This window comes from Rhinolophus sinicus, chromosome X (genome assembly GCF_036562045.2).
Source record: "Rhinolophus sinicus isolate RSC01 chromosome X, ASM3656204v1, whole genome shotgun sequence".
Classification (NCBI taxonomy): domain Eukaryota; kingdom Metazoa; phylum Chordata; class Mammalia; order Chiroptera; family Rhinolophidae; genus Rhinolophus; species Rhinolophus sinicus.
Genome location: NC_133768.1, coordinates 81,872,878 through 81,891,119, shown reverse-complemented (window position 1 = coordinate 81,891,119; position 18,242 = coordinate 81,872,878). Strand labels below are relative to the sequence as shown.

General features: G+C 40.6%; 1 protein-coding gene across 2 annotated transcripts in view; it reads right to left on the bottom strand.

Moving 5' to 3' along the window:
• Positions 1 to 11,227: 11,227 nt before the first annotated feature.
• Positions 11,228 to 18,242, bottom strand: part of LONRF3 (LON peptidase N-terminal domain and ring finger 3) — a 59,487-nt gene continuing 52,472 nt past the window's right edge. Inside the window, exons 8-11 of one of the 2 annotated variants that reach the window (XM_019717045.2) lie at positions 17,473 to 17,631; positions 16,636 to 16,798; positions 15,473 to 15,622; positions 11,228 to 12,514 (exon numbers count right to left, since the gene is read on the bottom strand). In XM_019717045.2, the coding sequence (XP_019572604.2) occupies positions 12,359 to 12,514; positions 15,473 to 15,622; positions 16,636 to 16,798; positions 17,473 to 17,631 (628 nt within the window). In that variant the 3' untranslated portion in view covers positions 11,228 to 12,358. The remainder of the gene's footprint in view (positions 12,515 to 15,472; positions 15,623 to 16,635; positions 16,799 to 17,472; positions 17,632 to 18,242) is intronic. The other variant, XM_074323600.1, reaches the window with a different exon arrangement.

Genomic DNA, 18,242 nt, shown 5'->3' with positions numbered 1-18,242 from the left:
TAGAAGCTGCGGTGAGAGTCAGAGCTGTGAAACCAAGTAGCACTGATAGTACTTGTGAAGGGACCTCTGCTGCCAGAAGCCTTATGTCAGGGTAAACACGGATAGGAAGCTAGGAAAGCCATTTGATGAAAGCTTACATTCATGAATAGCCTCAGTTTTTGAGGTTATCTTACAACAAGGCTATTTTTCATACAGTCACAGAGTTTTACCGATAAGTCTGAACAAAGACAACATTTGTCATACAACATAAAGCTTGTGTTCCATTTGCCGACCACACTGCATATAGTGCAGTACAATCTAATTTACATATGAATCCTGGATTTATCTTGTGAATATCAAAACCATATCGTATTAAATGTGTGAATGTGTTACCACATATTTTTTCCTTATCTTCGGCATTCTCTCTCTCTCTCTCTCTCTCTCTCTGGTTTATTTTACTACATTGGAAGAATCATAAAATGGAAATGGTCTGGGGCTTCCTCAGCTTCTGTGATTTTTCTCACTTAACAGTCAAGTTCAACCATACATCTAAGTCCCTAAGTGTGCTATCCTGCAATGGACAGGGAGAGAGAACAGGCTGGTCAGAGACAACAGGGGATGAGCCTGGGCCGAGCCATGGAGAAGGCAATGAGGATAACTTTGATGGGATAAAGCTCCCTGCCATGGTGAGAAATGAGCACTCTGGAAGAAGACTGCCTGGATTCATATCTCCTTCCACTGCTTGATTGCTCTGTGCCTTAGAACAGGTTCCTTAACCTCTCTGAGCCTCAGGTTTCTCTTCTATGAAATGGGGATGAGAATGGTACTTGCCTTATAGGACTGTTGTGAGTGTTAAAGAGCAATTCGCCTGGGACATAGTAAGCACCCAATATATGTTAGCTGCTGCTGCTATTATTAGTATTACTTATCCTTGTGTAGTGGTGGTAAAAGAAGACCTTTCTAGCTGAGAGCTCCCGGGCTGGGGACCTGTAAATCTATTTTGCTGTGACCTTAATGGAATGAATGATGAGGATTGAACTACTCAATTCCACTGAAATCCTAGAAAGCGGGAATAGTTTCAATCTTGTGGTTTGAAATGGGTGGGTGTGGAAGGATGACCTTAAGCAAAAGCACAGAAGATAGTTGTCTATTATGTGTATTTCAACAGCCTCTGCCGAGGTTGTTCTGAAAATCTCTCTATCATACTATCATGGTGTCTCTAGGTCTCTGTTAAAGTACAAATAAATTATCTAAGAGCCAAAAACCTGAAATCTGGACTCTAAGTACTTCACATGTCCAAATGAATTCATTTACAGGATTGCTTTTTCTTAAAAACAGCTATTGGCATTGGAGGTAAGTTTAGAGACAGAGAAAGAAGAAATACCTAGAGCCGGTGGTATACTGGTAAAAAACGCAGCAATCGGTTTTCTGAGAGGGGAGCCCTGATTTCTAGTGTGATGTAAGTACTCCCACCGTGGCTGACTTCAGCTACCAACCTGACATCACTGAACATGGACTTGGAAAGAGATGCTCAGTGGCATACCATTGTCTAGCATTTCCATCACATAGATGCCATAGGCCCAAATAACTTTAAGAGCATAGATAAGAGTCATAGCCAGTATAATAATTAGGAAGTGATGAGCTTTGAGCATTTATTACTTTGTTTTTGATGTAATTTATTTAATTATAAGTTTATATAACATTTTAAAATAATGGCTGTGTTTAACAACCAGCTTGTAAAATTTCTGAAATCTGGACAATTAGCTTTCATAAGCCAGTATGAGCCAGCTCCCACACACCACAGCCAGGGCCCTGGCTTATGTTGATTGATCGAGGTGAGGAAATTGATCTGGGGCCATTGTCCCAACACCTTCAGAAGTTATAAATCACAACCCTCTACTCTAGTCCTGCCAGAATCTTCCTTTCCCCACCTCTACTCCAGGCCTCCCCATTTCTGAACATTCTATGCACTCTTTAAAACATGTACATCCCACTGATCCCCACTTCTCTTCCTCTGGTCTAAATCCTAAGGTGCCTTCTGGGCCCAGCACCGGGAATCAGGCTGTGCCAAGAGGATTTCCATGGTGGTTACCCAATGAACCTGACTTGGCCAGCAAGTTGAGCTCTCATACACTAGCCGTCTCCCCATCTTCCAGAAGCCTGCTACACAGGCCCACCTAGAGACCAGATGGTGGTTTCAATCAGCATAAAATTAAAGTGTGAGAAACCAGACCCTGTTTCCCTGTTAGGAACTGCCATGCCTTGAACTCTGTGCTCTGCCAGGCTGAATTGCTCACAATATACCTTATAACATGCCAGGGCTCTCTCTACGGACCACCAGATTTTTTCACGTGTTGCTTCTGCCTGGTATATTCTTCAACCCCTCTCCACTATTCTTACCTTTCAGGATTCAGCTCCTGCATTACCTCCTCCAGAGATCCTTCCCTGAGCACCTCCAAGCAAGATTAAGTGCCTTTCCTCTGAGATATCACCATGCTCTATAACGCTCTGTGTTTTCTTTCCTAGGCTATGAGCCTCTCAAGGACACGGACAGTGTTGTATTCCTCTCTATAGACCAATGCTAGCATATGTGTCCTGTAAATATTTGTTCCCTTAATAATTGAATGAATTAGAGGTGTTAATGCCCTTGGAGAGCCTGGACTAAGTAAGAATTGCCATTGTAGCTGAGCCCCTATTTTCCTGGCAGTTCCTATAGGTGGAAACACCTCAGGTGAACACCCTCCTGTCTGAACTGTGATGCCAATGTGAATATTAGAAGACCCCCTTTCCTATTTATTTATTTTTTGAACACATGTCAAAGACTTTATTCAACTCATTAATTAATGAGGAAACCAGTTAGATGTTACAACCTGTTCCAAGGAGAACCTTTTTCCACTTTAAAAATTCCTTCATCCATGAATTTATAAGCATGTAGAGCTGGTGGCCAACAAATCCCACCCCTTCAGGCATCTGGCCTCCAGCATGAAGGACTGGATTGAAAGTCTTCTTTTCTTTGTGAAGCTGTTTCATTAAGGGACTTTAAAAACTTTTAGGAAAGACGGAAACAGACCAGACACTTGATGGAATCATTGGACCTATGAACCAACTCTGAAACCTCTTGATTATGGTCTTCCTACTATTGCGGTGTGGATATAGGAAAACTTTTGATGAGGTGTCCTTTGAAAAGCAAGGTTGAATATGTTTTGATGGCCTGTCCGTACTGGATCAGGATCCCAAAATCTGATTTTCTTCCTCGCTGGGATATATAAAAATCTCAACTCCTTCAATGATCACCTGAATGATTGGGAGTGGAGGGGTGTCTAAGCTGGCAGACATGATTCTCAAGGACTCCTTCTGCCCAGCCTAAAGCAGCCTGTATTAGACCCATCAAACTCAAACTTCTGAGGAAGAGGTAGAAGTTTCTCCCATGCAGCAGGTTGTGTGACAGAAAACCTCCTTGAACAGAGGAGCAACCTAAAAAGAAAAGGTGGGGGGAGTCAGAGAGAGAATAATTCCCAAAGGGCCCTGTCCAGACAGGCTGCAGTTCTTAAATTTTTGTTGTTGTTCTTCGCAATGGAAGTTCCATCTCCAAGATGCACCCCCATCAGAACATTCACAGGGTGAGGACAGGCAGCTGTAAGCTTTCTCTAGTGTGCAGAGTGTGTATAAAATATTAAGCCCTATATTGGTCACTACTTCATGGAATGACCTTGAACACTGTTGTACGATCACAGTTCTGTTTTCTGAAAAATGGGAGAACAATACCAGCTAAAAACAGGAAGCTGGGCTGGGTGACTCTTCCAGCTCTGGGATGTGTGACTCTAGAACTATGGGGTTGCAGCATTCAAATGTTCTCATATATTACACATTTTGAATCTTCAAATCTATACTCATTTTTTTTTTTTTTTTTTTTTTTTTTGGTGACACAAGAAGGCTCAAAGCAACCACAGAGATGGGTTGGGGGAAAAGTAAGCTGGGCAAGCTATGTTGAAAATTGTGGAGCCCCTGAGTTTGTACTCATTAGGGAGAGAGGCCCTCATGGAGGAGAGTTCCAAAGACAGAAGATGGGCAAGACTTTAGGAGACCAGAATTAGAAAGAATATGCTAGGACACAGGAATCAAAACCTGATAAATGAGGAAATGGCGGGCTTCATGAGATGCCATCTAAATTGCAGAGTAAGAATAACAACTGTGAGGCCAGACAGCCTGGATGCCAAACCCAGCCTCCCTGCTTCCTAGCTGCATGGACTTCCAAAGTTGCTTTATTTTTCTGAGCTGCAGCATCCTCCTCTGTAAAAGCTTGGTAATAATAGCACCTCCCTCAGCACTAAACATGATCATACTTAACACAGTACCCAACCCATTGCATTCAGTAAATGGGAATTGCTCTTGCTGCTTTGCTCATTTGCTGTCTCTGTTACTATAAGTTTCCCACTGGGCATCCATGAGTGGTTGAGTTGCTCTCCTAGGCCTGTGACACTACAGGATGGGCAGCTTATAACAGCCATTGAGTGTGGGCTCTGGAATCAGACTGCCTACGTTTTAATCTGCATGACCATAGGCAAGTAACAAAACCACCCTGTGCTGCAGTTTACTCACCTATAACATGGGAATTGAGATATACTTCATAGATTGTAGTAAGGAGCTCATGGGAAGCTAAACATTAAAAAAAAGTATATATATATATATATATATATATATATATATATATATATATATATATATATATATATATATATTATAAAAGAGCCTGGCATACAATGAATACTTAGTGGACATTAGCTGGGACTTTGGCTGCCTGAGAGTGTAAGAACATGACTCATATTGCCCGAAGACATGACTGCAGTCTTGGTATGGGTACAAGTGGTATTCCCAATTAGATGGAAGATTAAAATCCAGTCACTATGGCAAGAGGATACATGAAGCTCCACCTAGAAGGAGGCAAAATGTCGCCACTTTGGTTGCCATGATTATCTATTTCCAGAGCCCTTCCCTCCCCACTTCCCTTCTTCCCTCCCTCTAGCTGGAACTTATTCCTGTAGACTGCCTAAACAGAAGGGCTTAACTTCATTTGTGGACATAATGCTCCCCCGCAACCCTAACCCCTGGCTTCTGATGAAAATGCTCATTTGGGCTTGTAGGAAGAGCATGTAGTCCTGAGAACGCAGTTACATGCTAGGAGTGGCAATAGGCATCCTGATTGGCCAAAGAGGCAGTGATCTCCCCTGTTCCCATGACTGTGTTGAATATTCCCATAATGCACCTCAAAAATCCAAAAGAAGCAAGATTTTTAAAAATTAAATTTATTGGGTTAGTATTGGTTAGTAAAATCATACGTGTGAAATCATGATTCTTAACTTTTTCTGTCTGACTTATTTTGCATAGCACGATAATCTCAAGATCCATCCATGTTGTCACAAATGGCAGTATTTTATCTTTTCTTATGGCCAAGTAATATTCCATTGTGTATGTACCACATCTTCTTTATCCAATCATCTATTGAACGACACTTTGGTTGTTTCCATGTCTTAACCAATGTAAATAATGCTGCAGTGAACATAGAGGTGCAAATATCTTTATGAATAAATGTTTTCAGATTTTTTGGGTAGATACCCAGAAGAGGGATTGCTGGGTCATATGGTAATTCCATTCTTAATTTTTTGAGGAACCTCCATACTGTTTTCCATAGTGGCTGTACCAATGTACATTCCCACCAACAGTGCATGAAGGTTCCTTTTTCTTCACAGCCTCTCCAGTACTTGTTATTTTTCTTGTTTATGATAATCATTCTAAGAGGTGTGAGGTGATATCTCATTGTGGTTTTGATTTGCATTTCCCTAGTACCTAGTGAAGTTGAGCATTTTTTCATATATCTGTTGGCTGTTTGTATGTCTTCTTGGGAGAAGTGTCTGTTCAGGTCCTCTGCCCAGTTTTTAATTGGATTGTTTTTTGTTGTTGTTGTCGCTGTTGCTGCTGTTGAGTTGTACGAGTTCTTTACATATTTTGGATATTAGCCCCTTATTGGAGGTGTTTTTGTGAAGCAAGATTTTTAGAGCAAAATTGGATTTAGGGTAAGTGGGCTACTTTGGAACTTGATTTGCTGCACTTGTGGCATCCAGAAATTGTTTATATTGACTTACTGGAAGGAAGGCAATGTTCTGCTGGTGGGTTTAGAAGGCAGCACTTCAGTAAGTGGAGGAAAGGTTTTTTCAGGGCTTTCTAATGCAACAATGACATTTGCTAATCCATGAGTTTAAGCGCATATTAAACTTGTGTAGCCAGTCAACCTGAGCATAGGTTGAAATGGGAAAACCAGTAACAGAGAACTGGAAAGGGTGGGGGAAGTGGGCTCAGAGATCTAGAGGCAGGGTTCAATGGAGCCTGCACTTTCTGCCTTGACCAGGGCATCCTGTACAATGGGCTGACCATGGCCAAGTCTGGCTGGGAAGTTTCTGCATTATGTGGAAAAAGCCCATACTGGGGAGCAATACATCAGCCCCTTTTCATCCCACCTCCTGGGAGTGAAGAAATCAAACATAAAAGAGAAAGGGAAATATCTGGGATTCTATGGGTCTTGGGCATTTTTCCTTCCCTTATCTTGCTACTATCTCTTTTTACGACTTGGGATTTCCTCCTAGAGAGGTATCTTTGACCCTGGAGAACTGAAATTTGCTAGGGTGGATCCCAGAGGAGAGGAAGCAGAAAGTGTTGTTGACTTTGCTCAAGGCCTAAGGGACAAATGCAAACAAGTCCTTCTTTTTAGATGATTCAATCCAGATCTCCACAGAGAGTTATGCCAGCATTCTGGGCTGAAGGACTGCCTTGGAAGGAAGATTGTGTCATGAAAGCCAGAGAGGGGGCGACTGGGTACAGAGGGAAATGTCCAACAGAGCCAAGAATTCCCTCTGGAGCCTAGTTGGGCAGGGATTCTGATTTTTCTCAATTATCCAAAAGATCCTGTTACAAACAACATGGTCCAGCCCAAGTGAAATTTTCTATCATTTCATGTTTTAATTGTCCCACTCCCATGTCTTTTTTTTCTTCAGTGGTAAAATAAACCTTGTATAAAATCATCAATGGCACGAGACTAAAATCGGTCCTGTAAAGAAGCTGAGATGTTGCTGAAGTTCTCTTGCTGGAGTTAGCTCATTGTCTCAGTCAGTTTTACCAATTTTCCTGTTAAAAGGTTCACACTTTGCGCTTTAGATTTAGCCTATTGTTGAGAAATGGTTTGATTTAAATTAAAAACGTGTAATTTGCTTTCATGAACATTTTATAATGCCAAAGAAAACAGAGTAAGTTGTGTGCTCTGCTTTAAGCAAACCCAATATATGAATGGATTTACAAATAAACTAGGGGTAGATTATTGGCAAAACTCTTCAACATAATTCTTTAAATAACAAGATTTCCTGGTGTATTTTTTAACATTAATTTATGGCCAGGTTTTCAGAACACATTAGTCACATTAATCAGTTCACACCTGCCTCACTGTCACATACTAAGAGCTTTTTGTCTGAGTGCTAGTCTAGTTCCTTGAAAGATCTTCAGGTCGAATATATTACAACCAATAGGAACAAGAACAAATTAAATGTTCCGATAGCTTTCCTTTCTATTTGGCTTCCAACAAGATGAAGGTATTTGGGTAATTCTTTCCCTAAGGTTTAGGTAGAGGTGTGTTACATACAAAATGAGATGATAGGAAATATTTTTTAATGAACAAATAGCTTTCACAGAGACTTTCTATATCACATTGTTATTACAACATAGATGAGCTGAAACATTTTTGTACAAATTTGGAGGAAAGAAAATCTTAAAGAGAAATCAAGCATATAGAGGTAGTTGAATAGCAATACAGGGGTAAAGCAGTATTTTAATTCCCCTTTCAGTTCATTACAGTGAGGGAGTAAAATGGCTGCTCAACAAACAAATGGAATAGCAAACACAGACACATTTACAGCTGTTTAAATGGCTTGCTTGATATTTTACTCCTAGAATTACTGAGAACTACATAAAATGATGGTACTAGTTTATCTAAGATAAGACTATGATGCCACATTGACCTATTTGCTTTCCTTTAATTTTTTTTATTGTTGTTGCCTTGACAATAGATAAATGTTAAGCAACTTTTAAAATGATGCATAAGCTACCGTGTCACTTTTTAAACTCCTTTTAATCACATTTGTTGTGACAAATTTTTAAACGGCTACTGAGTCATGAAGCAACAACTTTAAAATGACATCAGTAACAGAGATTACAGGCACTTCTCTCTCAAGGTTAACTTAGTGCATTTGAAAATACCCATTTGTAAGTGAAAATGTCTTCATTTCACCTCTGGATGTACATAACCCAGATTATTAAATAATTGAATAGAGGGAGCTATCATTCTAAGAAGAATTGAACATGTACATTTTATATGGCTCCTTTTCCTTCCTTCTCCCTGCACTCAGGAAGGGCCACAAACTACAGCCCATGCAACCAGCTGCTTTTCAGAACTGTCTTCAATCATACATCAAAACATCAATCAACATGCCTGAGAATGGGCTGAAAAATCTGTCCTTTTCCATCATTTGGACTGCCTTCTATTTGCATCTTTATTACACACCTCTGCTATGATTCTGCCTTGGTAGACAGAAATGGATGAAAGTCAACATACTGGGAACTCAAGGAATGAGTCCCTGAACAAAACTCCATCTTGGAAATGGAGTTAGCATGGGGGAACACAGTCCCCAATGGATTCCAGTCCATCAACAGTGTGCAATCTGTTGACAGTAAGAGACCTCTGGGTGCTGTTAACTAGCCTCAGGAGCTCCACTGATCCAATGGCTAGTCACAGGGGATTACCTGAGCCCAGGCCAGCTCCACAGGCAGAGCTGGAAGTGCCACACACACAGCAACTCAACTAGCCCTGTGAGGCTAGCAGCAGTCAGCCTTCAGAAAAAGCAAATTGTTGAAATAGTGAGTCTCTTGCCCCCCTAAGTCAGGGGCAAGCATTCTTTTCTCCAAGTTGTCTACAGAAAATTAGTGTTATCATTTTTCATTTTCTACATTTTGCTGGTTGTTAGCTAGCAGCAGTAGTACACTACACAGCAGAAAGATGTAATGTCTGCTTGGTACCTAATAGATATACACACACATATACATATGTGTGCACAGAGAGAGAGAGAGGGAGAGAAGAGAAAACTACTAAGAAAAACCTATGTCCTGATAGACAGGAAAACAAACAAAATAAATGACACTGTCTATCAAGGGTAAGTCTTGTCCTTCTGGATTTATGTCTTTTCTCTGTATACTCTTCATTCTCAAGCTTTTCTGCAAAATCAATTTACAAGCATTGAAAATATCCATGTCTAACTTATTGCCCCATTCATGTACATTCCAAAGAACACTAAGCCTTAGCGTTGCATCCTGCCTCTCACCACTACTGAAACAAAAGCTTGCAGTAAAACCACCCAAATATGTATCTAGGCTACTGAGAGTAAAGTGCAATTCTGCCTTGCTAAGATCTACATTTGCTGGAGCTCGGTACTCATTTATATAAACATGAATCATTGTACTTTGTGGAATTTTATTTTAAAAAAAATCAAACTTCCCTTTCTATCTAGATTAAGAAGATATGTGTTGGGTAATTTAATTTTACTTAACCTTCAACTTCCCATTGTGAGCTTCTGGGGTGCTTTTGTGACTTGGTTGCCATGCCTATTTAATAAAATTGTGTGTAACACAAACTATTTAAAATGTTAAAAATCTGCAAAGTAATGAGTTAAAAATCAGGCTTGGCTATTTACTGGCTATGTTACTTAGACAAAGTATTTAACATTGCAGAGCCTCAGCTTTCTCATCCACAATATGGGGATAATACTTGATCTCACAGGATTGATGTGAGAAAGACATGATTTAATGAGCTCATGTATGTGAAATCACCCAGCTCAGTACCTGGTATGCAGTAGGTTCACAATACATTTTTGTTGGGGCAACATAAAAAAATACCATAAACTAAGCACAAAAGTCATAGATTGTAAAATTTGTTCACTCGCCCTGGCATGAGCAAGATTTTCAATACATTTTGGAGAGCAGGGAGTGATGAGTTGGTTATCCTAAAGGAGCTAGAAGTTAAGCTTCCATTGTATCAGAAATTCTAGACCTCCAACCAATACTACTTTTTAGCCCTATTGAAATAAGAAAAAATTGCTGACACAGAATTCTCCCTTATCTCAGACCCTCATTTGTTTTCCAGTCTTTTCACTTTCCCAAACAGACTTGATTCCAAAAGGAATTACCTGTAAAGCATCAAGTTATAGCCTGAAACTCAGTGGTGTGGATTCCCCAGACAAGTTTAAAGTGGTTTAAACTGGACATTGTGCATAAAGGTAGTGTTTTATGCCAATACTGGCCCCTAATGATATCCCATGACTATCAGTAACATAATCACAGCTATTATTGTTCAATGTCTCTTCTTAGCTAGGTACTGTGCTAAGTGGTATATATATATATATATATATATATATATATATATATATATATATATATATATAATTGAAGTATGTATATAATATTATATATATATATATATATATATAATTTAATGTTCATAACAACTTATATGCTGTATTTATCAATACCATTTGCTAGATGAGGAAACTGGGTCTCAGAAAAAGTTAATTCACAAAACTAACACATCTAGCAAGCAGAGACACTTATGACCCTTTTTTGGATTGCATTTATACTAGATAATAGGAACCTCTTGTACTAGGAATGTGTTATGACCACATAGTTGGGCACCAAGTCGGAGGAGGGAGCCTTTAATTTCCTGCTCCCTGTGTCTTGTAGAGTTTGCTTGGGCAGTAACCACACCTATCCTTCCATTCTTCATTGGCCCAGTCTGGCTCCAAACATCAAACCTGGTAACATAATGCTCTGACAACATGGCATCCATTACAAAAGTTGAGAAAAGATAATCTGATTTCTGCTGCCCTTAATCTCTCATGTTTCCTGGATCATCTCATTCTGCCTTTTCTGTTTCTGGCCATAGGTGGTAATGGAAGAAGTCAGACTGATTACTTGAGGCATTAACCTCTCACCTTAACAGAGTGGTCAGGGTGCGAGTGTGCAGAATCACGGGGTGGGGTGGGAGCAGTTTGCATAAAGGTGCAAATGGCACAATTCACTTTTTCCCTGCCTTAATCTTTTCACTCTGTCTTATGATACTCCCATACTCACCAAAATATAGTTTTTTTAAAAGTGTACTACCTTTTCTATTGTTTTTTTGATATTTTTCATAACAAACAGTCCTTCAGCAAGTGTTTTCACACATGCTGGCCAGGCTGTGATCCTCAGAACCCTGAGAAGAGGAGGCTAGCTGGGCCTGGCTGTGATGTGCCAAACTGAAAACCATTTCTTCTGAAGGGCTAAATATTATCCTGCCTAAAATTCCAATTCCTAATTGCACTGGGGCAAATTAGAAACACTTATAATTAGATTGCTGAAATGACCACCTATAATAGATTGCAATAAAGGACACTCCTCTGATTCATCAATTTGTTCCAGAAAAATAATTCCTTCAGCCTTGTTCTATGTAACACATAGAAAACGGATTATTTTACTTTACCCTGGCTTATTCCATAATCTATGCCAAATTCCTTAAGTATTTTATACTGTTGAATTCAAACTAAAAGTAAAATGCAATCTGTGAAGATAGATGATCTTACCATGATTCTAAACTTCCTTTAGACATCCAATTGGATAGATACAAAAATGGTTCATGAACTGGCATCAAATGTAATAAAAAATGGTTAAAACAAAAATGGCACTAGTATTGTTACTTCCCCCTAAGTACATAGTAAACTACACCAATAAATAAAGCAACTAACTTCAGTAATGTAACTTAGTTACAAACATACATGTAGAAAAAAAAGTATACAGTAGTGCAAAAAATAAATTATTAAAATGGAAAGAAGTATGAACATTATTTTACATAATGCCATATAAAACCTGAACCATTTGGAATGAGGCCTCAAGTAAGTGAAATAATGCAGTAACATTATTAGTATCTTTGTTTCACATTTCAACCATACAGTCATTCATAGATGAAAGAGAAAATTAAAGCAAAACCACTTTAAACTTTCAGAAAATTTTATGTCAAAAACAAAAAAAATTCTGGGCTCTCAAATACCTCTGCTGTGCATGTAGTTGTGCAGCACGTCAAGAAGCAGGTCACATTCTTTTCGTCTTTCTACTCAGTTTCTGTGATCAACAGCAGGGTAATAATACCTCTGTTTGACACTTCCTGCTGTTAAGATGTTATTGCAACTAGACATATTTACAAGACGACTCCTGTAGGCAGTGGGGAGGGTGGGACTTCCTCTTCAGCAATCCACTCTAACTAGTTTTGGTTTCGGGATATGAAGGCCAGGACACGCCGAATACCATTCAGTCTATCCTTTAAGGACTTCATTGCTAGGAACGGGAGCTGAGCTCGGCCTTCTAATGGAAGAACTGCTAATGTCCACCAGCACCAGGCTGGACCATTTGGGTTAATCTGCAACAGAGAAACAGAATGGGTCCATCCTATTCCCATGGAAGCGATATCAGTCTGTACGTTTCCAAAGCCACAAGGTAAACATCCCAGGTGGAACTGCTTCTGTGTGTGGCAGAGACTGCTAATTTCCCTTGTATCTATTTCCCCTTATCTTAGCTGGGCATATAGCTACCCAGAAAAAGACTACATTTCTCAGCCTCCCTTGCAGCTAGGTAAGGCCATGAGACAAAGTTCTGGCTAATGAGACGTAAAGGGAAATGGTATGTGCGACTTTTGGTTCATGCCTTGGGAAAGAGGCATGTGCCCTCCACCATCCTCTTTCTCTCCCTTCCCTCTAGCTATAATATGGATATGGTGACAATCAGCCTTCTTTAATCAGGAGGACAAGGGCAACATTCAAAGGATGGTAGAACTTTGTGAGGAAGGAACCTGGCTCTCTGAATGATCTCATGGAATGGAACTGCCCTAGGCCTCCAGGACATATGCCTGCTATCTTGTTTAATTAAGCTAGTTATTTTTGGTAGTTGTTAAAGCAAGCAAATCAATATCCTAACAGATACATTATACTTCTTATCCAGTGTGACTTTATGAGCTGAAATATCTACTACTCAGTCTCTTCCACTTCTAAGGTTCTATTTAAGGCCCTTCGGACTGATGCATACAACATGTGGGCCTTCAATTTCCATGACACCCTTAGGCTTTGCTTGTCTCTTAACTCCATTTCCCTGCTTCTGACTCAAGGCAATATAGTCCACATATGCCATGTCACTATATAGGGCCACAGCTAGCTTCTCCCCTGACACCAAGCCTATGATTCTCAGCCCAAAGCCCAGCAATCCCACTTGGCAAAAATTCCAATTCAAAAACATATTCACATGAGAAATATATTTTGTGTCCAGGTATCCTTTTAATAAAGAGCTTTCCCCTCCCACACAAACCTTCACCAAAATTCTGTCAGCAGCTGCCCAGACACACATTTTAGACATTGGTGACTTATTTCCTGCTAAGCCCAGAATGAGTTTTCTGCCCACAACTTCCCAAAGGTTGGTTTTAGGACTATAGAGAACCACATTCTGGTCAGACCTCCTACATGTGGAATTATTTGCCTCCAAATTGGTTCACCTGATTCTCCCTCAAACCTCATTACCTGCATTGCTTCTTTGTGTCTCTAGCTTCCTTTGGATTCATTTTTGTCCCTCACTTTAGTCTGTAACATGCTCTCCCTCCTATTAGCAGTTCTGAATATTAGATTGACATATTTTGAACTTTCTTTCCCAGAATCATTAACAAAGATATTTAAGCTGATGTTAATATTTGTAGTTGTTTCTAAGACTTCTCCTCCTGAGGCTTAGCACATTCTCATTAATAGGACCACTGGAACTGCAGCATTGAATGGATCAAACTGGATGGAATTTGGGCGGGGGTTGTTTGTTTGCTTGCTTGCTTGCTTGTTTGTTTTGCTGATGCTGCCAAAGCAACATGATAAAAACCTTAATAAAAAAGGAAATGAAACCCAAAATTTCAGCTTTCTGTTACTGAAACTTATGAATCACTCTGTGGCATCTGTGTTTTCTCTTATAGAAGATGCTGTTATCATGGCTGATTGCTATCTTTTGCCTGACTGAGGCAGAATGCTTTCCAGAAGGTGAAGGGGTACATTAAGCTTGATCATGAGCTTGCTCAGAGCTCTGCTGTAGTCCTGAGTCACCATGGCCCAGAGCCAGGAGCTGTGTCACACTGGGAAGCACTAACTGGCCTTTCTTTCTCCTTTCAACATTCACTATGCCTTTGCATGAGGGAAGGAGCCACTTTTGTGGTCTGGAGAAAGCAAGACATTTCAGCCCACTAGGGAACAGACTGGTGTTTTACAGCCTCAGAATGCAAGAGGAAGAGGGGACTTTAGTGAGTACCTCATATACCTACCTGCCTCATTTCAGAGATTGGAGAAAAGTGGAGAAAGGGGAAGGGACTTACCCAAGGTCACACAGCTAGATAGGGTAAGCAGAACAGTCTTTTGGGCAAGGAAGTCAGAATATACATATTCTATTTTACTATTGTGACAGAGTCACAAATGACTGTAAGTAAAGAATCTAGAAAGTTATAGAGTGATGATATAAGAGAGCCAGCTCAGAATGTGGGAAAAGTGATAGTGGGGAAATATTTGACTAGGATATCTCCAGCCTTGTCCTAGTAAGAATGTGTTCTCTGATTTATACCAGGCAAGCAAAGCTTGGTGAAACTTAACTATCTCCACTTTCCTGGAGCCTGATCTCTCAAAGGGACCTGTTACCCCAAGCAATAGACTGATCCAGTAGAACCCAATGAACTGCTTTGTAGTGTAACTCAACCAAAGGTAAATTTAACTATTGGGTCAGTTTTCTCAAGACCCACTCACCCCTGATGAGGACAATGACAAGGGTCGAGAACTACAGGGCTACGCATAGAGGAACTCAGGTGTGAAATATTTCTGTGGTCTTGCAGTTGGAAAACTTTAAGGTAGCTGGCCCTATGTCCTAGCTTCCACAGTAATGGTGGAGAGCATTATGAAGCTCTCTGGAAGTCGCAGCCTTTGGTCTCAGCTCCCAGGATACTTTCTCTTAAGCCTGGACTTCATGTAAATCTTGTCACCCTAACACATTACCATGGTATGAATCTGGACTCCCACTGAAGCTGCTCCTGTTGATGGTATCTGTGTTTCCTTTTCTCACCTGACTTATCTCTCAAAACCTGTCTTGGATCCAAGTTCCTACTGTTGCACTTTAGTTCCTCCAATTCTGACCTTGGATCCTTTTGGTCTTAGCCCTGATGCCCACTGCCCAGACCAACAATACCATATTAGCTCCATATTGTTCTCTGAACCTGATTTGCTAGATGGCAACCATGCACCCATCTAATCACAAACCCTATGCTCTCTCATGTGCTGGGGGCAACCGATTACAAAGAGACATCTTTATATACCTGGGGATCCACATCTTTCTCTGGCATTGGACCAAAGTGATTGAGTATCCGATTCTTCAGAGATGATTTGAGTGAATGAAACCATGATGATGCTTGCTCATAGACACAGTTATGCAATCCCATGAGCTCAGCACAATCCTCTCCTTGAACCTGAAAGTATCAAAGTGGAAGTGAAGCATTCTGTACCTTCTCCATTACTCCAAGAGCCACTGTTGGCACTTGACTCTCTTTGAGCATTCATCCTATCTCCCTACAGGAAAGCTAATCTACTCAGATTTCTCTTGTGTGGTATGTGAAAGGCTCCTTAACCAGATAATGGATTTTGTGTAAATACTGGTGAGGGTGGAGGAAGGAGAAAGATTCAGCTGGGTAAATTAGCTGAAACGAGTCATATATAAAACCAGAGCTATAAACTGGACTGAGTGGAAGTATGCTGTTAAACTGGTTATGCTGGTTTATGCCTCTCAACTTTTCATTTTTTTACATCTGTTTTCTAATTGCTCACTGGGAAGAAAGACATGAATGTATTTGTGTCTCAGTGTATAACTCTATCTTCCAAGTTGAATATATTTTTTCATTGATCAAATACTTATTAATCATGTACTACATAGTAAACATAAATATAAGTGAACATGGAATTATTTACCTGTTCTTCTGTCCATTGGTTCAGAAAAACAAGGATTAACTGGACATGTTATCTTTCTGACTCATGGGATAATGGATTTTGGGGAAGGGCTTTTAGTCAGGATGCCCATTTAAAAATGCAAATGCACATGTGAATTTACAATTATCTCAAAAGTTTTTAAATCTAAATAAATTGATAAGTTCAATACACATGTGTAGACCTCACTCGAGCTCTATCCCTTGGTACCCCTGGCAGAGAACTAAATCCTAGCTGAATGGGCGCCCCAAGATTGGTCTGGCTTGGCATTTTTTATGCATGAATATAACTCAGCAACTAAGCAGGGAGACCAGGATACTGGGAGCTGTCATTGCCATTCTATAATCCAATAGCAGTCGGGCAGCATTCAATGTTGTTGCACCAATTTGATGACAAATCCCAAGCCCTCCAAAAGTGAGGAGAAATCCTTTTGCAATCATCTCCATCTGCCAAGTTACAGGGACTGCCTGGCTTTGAGATTCTTGGCACTGGCCACCCTCACCTTTTGGTCTTCAATGTATTCAATGTCGGCTGTGTTGTAACCATCCCGTTGGCCCTGATGGAGGACCTTGAAGCGCCTCTTGCCTATGCTGTCGACCACTGAACGGCCATCGGCAAAGAACTGAACATTTCTGATCTCTAGGATGCAGCCATATTCTGCAAAACTGTTTAAAGGAAATGGAGTAAAAAAAAAGTGAATTCTTGGTAAGTTGTTTCCCTGGCCTTGCCCCCAGCTGTCTCTGTAACCCCATGTTGTGCCTCGAGGAAATTCTTCCTATTTGCCTGCCCCAGGGTCTACAGCTAAAACTATACAACAGGCAGTGCTTATGTGAAAAAAAAATCTTAATGTATTAGTATAACTGCTACCATTTAGTGAGCACATACTATGTGTTAGGTACTGTGCTCAGTGTTTTGCGTGCATTATTAACTCACCATTCCTCCCAACAAACCCAATGAGGTAGGCATTCTTATTGTACCCACTTTACAGATAAGGAAACTGAGTGACAGAAAGGTTAAGTAACTTTCCCAGAGTCAAACTTGCTCCAATGCTGGAGCCAGAATATGAACCCAGACAGTTTGACTCCAGGGTCCACACTCTTATAAAACAAGTTTTACACTATATACCACCCAATTAATAAAAGATTAACCCTGGGGTTTCTTTATATAGGCTGCTTCTCACATGATAAACAAGGGGTCAGAGGGACCCTGATCATTACAAATGCTCATGTTCATGAGCTGGCTAAGTCTCATGAGCTGTGCCTCCTCATCTTCTGGGAGAGCCCTAAAGTAAAACAAAAATCCTCTCCACTTCCCTTGACTCACATAGCCCCTCACTTACCCTTTGATGGGATCTCCAAGGCACATACCAAATTGTCTTGTGCCTGTCTCAATGCATCTACGAATCATCAGACGGTAACAAGGCTCAAAGATGTGCAGGGGACAAGGAACGGTGGGATAGGCCATAGTACACACGAAAATAGGCACGTTCTTATTTAAGCTGTCAGGAAGAGCAAATGACATGGATCTCAATACAATAAAACACAAGACAGAAAGGTTGGTCAAATGTCATCATATGGTTCCCCCACAGGAAGGCAAGGAGACATCAAGATTTGATGGCTGATAAAAAATATTGAAACATATAAGCTTTCCAGTCAAGAAGGCAGCATAGGTAAATGCTGTGCTTGCCTTCTCTCATGACCACATCAAAATTACAACTAAACTACAAAAAAACTATCATTGAGAATCACTTGAATTCTAACTGAACAGAAGCCCCACAACTAAGGACATACAGAATAAGCCACCTTGAGACTGGTAGGAGAGGGGGAGACAATGAACGGCCTGGTCCCACACCCATGTGTGGCAGTGAGAAATTGGGAGGGATAACTTGGATGTGGAGCTCTCTCCCTGAGGAGCAAGGGGTCCCAGCCCTACACCAGATCTTCAGCCCAGATTTCTAGTTCTGGGAAGGGCAGCCCCCACAACTTCTGGCTGTGAAAACAAGCACAGAGTGTCACTGAGTGAGACTGAGGGCAGCTGGAATCCCGGGCACTCCTCTTAAAGGGCCCATGCATGGACTTACTTGCTGATGAACTCACTTGCTCTGAGCTT